This window comes from Polypterus senegalus, chromosome 2 (assembly GCF_016835505.1).
Source record: "Polypterus senegalus isolate Bchr_013 chromosome 2, ASM1683550v1, whole genome shotgun sequence".
Classification (NCBI taxonomy): Eukaryota; Metazoa; Chordata; class Cladistia; order Polypteriformes; family Polypteridae; genus Polypterus; species Polypterus senegalus.
The window spans coordinates 16,584,996-16,592,288 of NC_053155.1; the positions used below are offsets into that span (position 1 = coordinate 16,584,996).

General features: G+C 37.6%; 1 protein-coding gene across 1 annotated transcript; it reads right to left on the bottom strand.

The window, feature by feature from the left end:
- Positions 1 to 5,654: 5,654 nt before the first annotated feature.
- Positions 5,655 to 6,608, bottom strand: LOC120524265 (olfactory receptor 1E5-like). The gene has a single exon (XM_039746123.1). It carries the CDS (start codon positions 6,606 to 6,608, stop codon positions 5,655 to 5,657), a length of 954 nt encoding a protein of 317 aa, XP_039602057.1.
- Between the last annotated feature and the right edge of the window lie 685 nt (positions 6,609 to 7,293).

The window sequence follows — 7,293 nt, forward strand, 5'->3', positions numbered from 1 at the left end:
TTAGCCATATAATTAGTAGAAAGGTAGACTAGTCTATATATAAATATCGTATTTTTCCTTTCTAAAGATGAGTCCAATGATAAGGTCAGATGGCCAATTTCTGCCAGCATGGCAGTACAGATGTCCTGTAACTTTTACCATTGAGTTCAACAGATTCCAGTCATGATACACACCTCTAATGCTCATCTTCAGCCATTAATGGCATTATATGTCACATACTTTAAGAGATGAGGGTGTTTGTGTCACAATTTACAATGCTATAAATGAATAACTAACTACAAATCATTACAAAATAATAAAGTCTTCCATAAAAAAAATCAGTCAAAATCTTGGAAAAATACTAAAATCAAACTGTTAAGAAATTAGTCAAGAGTTTGAAACTTTTTTTAACAACTCTGATATATCCTGTATTCAATTCAGTTTATTCTCATTGAGTTCACCTAAAACATAATTTCTCATTAAACTTCTTTTTTTTTAATTATTTTGTTTTTATTCCACCACATAAAACATTTAAAAACACACAAACTATTACACTGAAGAGATAACCGTACCTACTTGCTGTTTATTTTCATCACTTTCTTGTCTTTGTTTTCAGTACAATGTTTCTTCTTTGCTTTTTCTTTACAGGTACACTTGTGGCACTACAGACAAAAATGTCCTAAAACTCACATTTGCTGTTAATAGTTACTGTAAGCGTTAGTTTCTCTAATGCTTATGCTTTTTTCCCCAGAAAGCTTGCATATGACTCATGTATCGAAGCATCACGATAAATATAAGTGGATAAAGAGCAAATCTCAAAGAGATCATCATTTTCTTTCTTGACCGTATTTAAATATTATTAGTCTCTCTGGGGTAAGACGGCTGTTACCCCAGGAGGTACAGATACAGAAGAGTAATTACAGTATGTCCCATGCCTTTCAGCGCCCTTTAGTTTTTCACATTTCAATCCCTGCCACTAAAGAACTGTTTGACTTTTGTTTTAAGTTGTTGATTCCTAAAGTATGCCAGGACTGCCTTGAAGGATCTTTTAATAATGATTACCGTCTATTTATTAATTTTCTGAGTCCACCAAGTTTAATCAATTACACTAAGGGAGTAAGCGTTAAGTCCTGTTTCTCTTGTAAAATTACATATGTTTCATATCTAAATGGCAAATATATACTTTAAAAAGGGTAGCTTGGTGGCAGAGTGGGCAGTGCTGCTGGGTTTGATTAATTCAACTTTTGGAGTAGATAGCAATGCATTATATAAACAATCAGCAAAGCTGAGGCTAACTTATCTCTGTCACGTCTCAGCCAGGATTCCTCCCTTGGCTGGGGTTCAAATTCATGTTTTATGTCTCTTTGTGATCATTTTATCTAACTTAATGTTACTTTTGTTGATTATGTGCACTATTATTTGTGTTTCTGATTTTATTTATTGTTTATAATCTGCCTTTGCGTTCCATGCATTTTGTGGATGGTCACCCAACAGGCAGGGGCCAACTGCCAATCACTGACAGGAACTCCCCTCCACCCTCTAAATCCAGAGGGTTCCTGGTGGTTCATTTTGAAAGAATGGGAGTGATGAGTTCACTTGTGTTTTGCTATGGTTTTGTGATTACAAATTATTTGACCTTCTGCTCCATTCCTTTTCTTTAAGTCTTTGGATTCAGTATTGGGACTTGATTCGCTCGGAGTGTCTTGTGTTTCAGGCAACAGGTAACTTTTTTTAGATCGATAAAAAGAACTTTTTAGTCCCCAGTGTGGGATTTGACTTTTTATAGAAGCTCTTTAACTCTTTCAGGGCGGATGTCGATTTTTGTTGAAATTCAGGGGTAGAAGATGGTAATCACCTGTAAACTATGACAAAACTCACCATGACGTTTTAGTTCAACTATCTTTGCAAGAAGGAAAATTAGCTTTGTTCGACTGACCTCTATTCCCTGTGCGTACACGAGTAATAGCAAAGAGCAAACAACCCTTATGGCATCGACATCTGGCAAAAGACTAAAGCGAATGCACAAAGCAAAAGACTCTGTGGACAACGTTTTGTGTATTATCGCTGAATCGGACTCTGACTTTTCAGACTCTGATTTTGATGCAAGCAATCTGGAGATGAATATTGAAAACAAAAGTGGGGTACCAGCATCAGCTGATCGTGGTGCTGAACACGTTCACGTAGCTGATGCGCCTACAGCAATGCTTGCTTGAGATGGCAACTACTTACGATTACAACAGGTACAAACCAAATTGTGTCACACTGTGACTGCCACCACTGCCCACCTGTAGCATGAAAACAGCCAGGCAGCCAGCCTGCCGTGCATTCCTGCAGGCCATCGAGCTGCCTCTGCTCTAATAGAGACACGGAAAAGGTGCAGACAAGCAGGCACAGCACACAGCAACAGACATTTTATGTTGATTTATGTGTGAAACCATTGCTTCATGTGCTTATCAGAAAACTGAGTTTTCTGGAATTGCCTGAAGAGCTTAGATATAGTATTGTGTTGAACCACAGATCTGGAGAAGGCTACCAAAACATTCCTTCAGCACTTGAAGGTACACAAGAGCACAGCTGCCTTTATAATTCTTAAATGGAAGGAGTTTGGAACAACCATGACTCTTCCTAGAGCTGGCTGCCAGGCCAAATTAAGCAATCGTGGGAGAAGGGCCTTGGTTAAAAATGGTAACCAGGAATCCATTGGTCAATCTGGCTGAACTCCAGATAACCTGTGTGGAGGTGGGAGAAACTTCCAGAAAGACAACCATCACTGCAACACTCCATTAATATGGGCTTTATAACAAAATGGTTAGATAGAAGCCTCACCTTGTTAAAAATACATGGAATGCCTGTTTAGAGTTTTTCAAAAGGAACCTAAAGAACTATCAGACTGTGAAAATAAGGTTTTCTGGTCTGAGGAAACTCAGATTACTGTCATGTCTGGAGAAAATCAGGTACCATTCATCTCTTGTGCAATACCATTCCGATGGTGAAGTATGGTGGTTGTTTTTCAGCAGCACTGACTAAGAGACTAGACAGAGTTGAGGGAAAGCTAAACAGAGCAATATAGAGAGATTTTCTGAATGAAAATCTGCTCCAGAGTGCTCTGGATGTAAGGCTGGGCTAAAGGTTCACAAAGCAAACACAGCACAAGGTTGTCTTTGGAACAACTATGGGAATGTGACTGAACGGGTCAGTCAAAGACAAGGCTTAAACCCAATGGAACATCTCAAAAGAAACCAGAAAATAGCTGTCCAATTTTGATCCCCATTCAACCTGACAGGGCTTGAGAAGATCTGCTTAGAAGAATGCCAGAAAATCCATAAATCAAGGTGGTCACATCATACTTAACAACACTCCAGTCTGGAACTGCTGCCAAAGGGGCTTCAACTAGTACTAAGTAAAGGGTCTGAATATTTATGTCAGTGTGACATTTCACTTTTTCTTAATTGTTTTAATAAGTTTGAAAAATGGATAAAATAATATTTCACTTTATTATTCTTGGGTATTGAGTTTTGCTTGATGTGGAGAATAAAATGAATTAAAATGATTTTTGCATAAGGATGAAACACAGAAACATCTGAAAAATGTGAAAGAGTCTGAAGACTTTCTGAATCCACTGTATACACAGATGCAGACTAATTTGTTGGTACCCCTCCATGAAAACAAAAGAACCAACAATTGAAACTGACAAAAGTATTTGGCACTCATCATGATTTATTCCGTATGTAACAAAAAACAGACTTTGCTTTAGAGTTTTGCTTCACAGAATATTTCAAATAATAACACAAATGAAAATGGCATGGAAAACAGTGATGGAACCTTTAATCTAATATTGGTTGCTCAACCTGCAAACAAGCAATTCTTGGAGCTCTCCATGAGACTTTCACACCTGTCCACAGGTTATATGGGTCACTTCTCCTGAGCAAATTGTTCCAGCTGTGTCAGGTTTGAGTGGAACCTTCTCCAGACTACATATTTCAGTTTGTTCCTTAGATGTTCGATAGGATTTAAATCAGGGGTCCTAGAAGCCCACTTCAGAATGGTACATTGTTTTGTTCTTAGTCATTCTTGTGGGCTTTTAGCTTTGTGTTTTGGAGGATCCATGACCTGTCACTGAGACAGAGCTTTCTGACCCTGCGCAGTACGTTTCACTCCAGAATGTCTTAATAGTCTTGAGATTTCATTGTCCTCTGCATAGACTCGAAACACCCTGAAACAGATATACAGTAGCAAAGCAGCCCCAAAACATAACATGTTTCACAGTAGGTATGGTGCATTCTTTTCTTTAAAATATTCATTTTTTTATCTGTGGTCATAGAGCTGATGTGAATTGCCAAAAACCTTGAGTTTGGTCTCATCTGTCCAAAGGACATTCGCACAGAAGCACTGTGGCTTGCCAATATGCATTTTAGCAAATTCCAATCTAACTTTTTCATGTTTTTTTTTTCAACAATGGAGTCCTCCTGGGTGTTCTTCCATTGAGCCCACTGACTCTCAAAAAATGACAGACTATGTGATCAGACTCTGATTGACCTTGACCTTGGAGTTTGTCTTTCTTTGGATGTTGTCCTTGGCTTTTTGTCTACTATTCTCACAATCCTTCTGTCCATTCTGGAGTCAATTTTCCTCTTACAGCTTCGTCCAGGGAGGTCCCATGGAACTTAAAATTCTTAATGATATTTGCACCTGTTGTCACAGGAACATCAAGCTGCTTGGAGATGATCTTCTAGCCTAAGTCTTTAATGTGCTTCTCTGTAATTTTCTTTCTGATCTCGTCACTCAACTCTCTCCTTTGCTTTCTCTGGTCCATGTTCAGTTTGGGACACACAATGATACCAAACAACAGAGTGACTACTTTTCTCCATTTAAATCGGCTGAATGACCGATTGCATGATTGGAGACATGTGTGATATGAAATCAGGAAAACACCTAGTTTGAAAAATCAATCAAATCCAATTATTTGTCTAGGGGTGTCAACAAATGTGTCCAGGCCATTTTAGAATCTCTATGTGGAATAAGCAACAATTTTCACATTTGATTTTCTTTACTTAATAACATACCAATGGCGTGAAGGTCTACAGAGTATAATTGCTTTTCATTTCATCAATCTTCAGGATGCAGACAGCACTTTTTCAATGAGCTGTAAGGAGGCCAACACATTTTTCCATTTAATTCAGTATATTTATTTATTTATTTTTCTCTATTATTGGTACTTTGCTACAGTCGCTAGTTTTTCGGAGACATGCAAATACGATTCTATTTGTACCATGTACACATCACAATCAAAAGAACCTTGGAAAAAAGATTTACAAATTAAATTATTTTTGCTTATCCACACCAACTGGTAGTGCCTTGACAGAAGTCTCTTCCTTTGACAACAACGCACCTGTCACTTTATTTGTTCAGCTTTCCACAAGGTGACGTTTACTTCCTGTTGCAGCTTGAAAACACACAGAAAGTTTAAGTGTCCATCCTAAATTGTTTCAATATGAGGAGAAGCATAAGTGAACTGTGGTCTGCACTGGACTGGACATTTTATTTAAGGCTGTAGCTTCTCTGGAACTCAAAATGTGGAAGGTGACCGATTGGTTTTACATGTTGTTTTGTTGAATACTCCTAATGAGGGCATTTCTTGGCCACTACACATTCTGATTTTTGTAAAACTGTTACCACTAGTGGTGAACGTTATCTTGAATGTTTTTCTTCCCAGTAAAAATCATGTAAATGCGACTTTTGATTTCGTTGTTCCGTAAACTGTAGATTAATGGGTTCATCATAGGGGGGACCACATTACCAATTATTAACATTGTATTGTAGACTTCGATGGACATCTTGACTCCAGCCCCTGGTAAAATATAGGATGACAGCAATGGAATGTAAGAAAGCCCGACCACAAAGAGGTGAGTGACGCAGGTGCTGAAAACTTTACTGTTTGCATCTAAAGTGGAGACTTTTAATGCCACTAGAAAGATTCTGGCATATGTGAACAAAACAATTATCAGTGGGAAAAACCCTAGAACGATTACAAAACTGCTCAACAGAAGCAAGTATTTGGGGTCACTGTTGCATGAGACTAGAACCATGTTAGAGTAATCACAGTAGCAATATGGCAGGACATTGGTACGGCAAAATGAGAGCTCACAAGCAAATACCAGAATTGGTATGTGGAAGAGAAATGCAAACAAGGGCAAAAACAGGACAACAACCCACACAATTTTTTTGGTGACAATTGATGGATAACGGAGAGGATACATAACTGCAACATAACGGTCAAGAGCCATAAACGTTACCAAAAGTGATTCCATTAGGTTGATATTCAATATGACATACATCTGCATCAAACAGGCTCCGTAGGGTACTAGAGAGGAGTCAATCTGAAGAATGGTGATGAGTCTTGGGATGATGGTGTTACTGTTCACTACGTCTATCACCGCTAAGGTACTAATGAAGATGTACATGGCGGAGTGAAGTTGCCGGCTCATTTTTATTACCATAATGACTAGAAGGTTTCCAAACATGGACGCCAGGTAGATTACAAGTAGGGCAACAATGGTTATACTTCTCTGGTCAGGTCTGATTCCACAATGCAGTACAAAGTCTGATACAGAAATGGTGGCATTGACCATTATATCAGCTCCTTTTATTCAGCTGAAAGATGTAGAAAAAAAACAATTAACATAAATTGACAAAAAATCAATTAACAGACCACATAATTAACATAAGCTTATAAGAAACTGAAATGACATTAGAAAGAAACTACTTAATATACTGAGCATTTGCCGTATGGTTCCATTTAACTAGGAGGTGGCTTTATTTAGAAATGGAAGCATTGAGCAAAATACAAAATTAATACAGCTGATAGAATGTAATATCTACTAAAGGGAAAAAAATATATTATTTTCAGTATTACAGCACATTAATATAAAGATCTGTCAAGAAACCACGATGTGAATCCTAGAAATACACAATAAAAAAAATAATTAAATAAATCGCAACATTGTGGTTAATTAGTAGTGTTTCAACTAAAAGTGTCAAGATAGCAAGTCACAGAGAACCCATTAGCAAAATTTTAAAGTAAAATAAAAAATTTAAGATAGGCTGCATTAAAGCAGCACAATATTCTTGATTAAGACCATAAAAGATGTTGCTGGTGGCAAATGTGGCACAATATAAGTCAAGACATGAGACATGGCCATCGGTAATCCAACTTAAAGAATCCCAGTTGCTGCAATCCTGTTGTACTGTTAGGGTGACCGCAGTTAGCTCTTTGTGTTAAACTAGCGTGCTGCATCATTTTATAAAATTTTACAT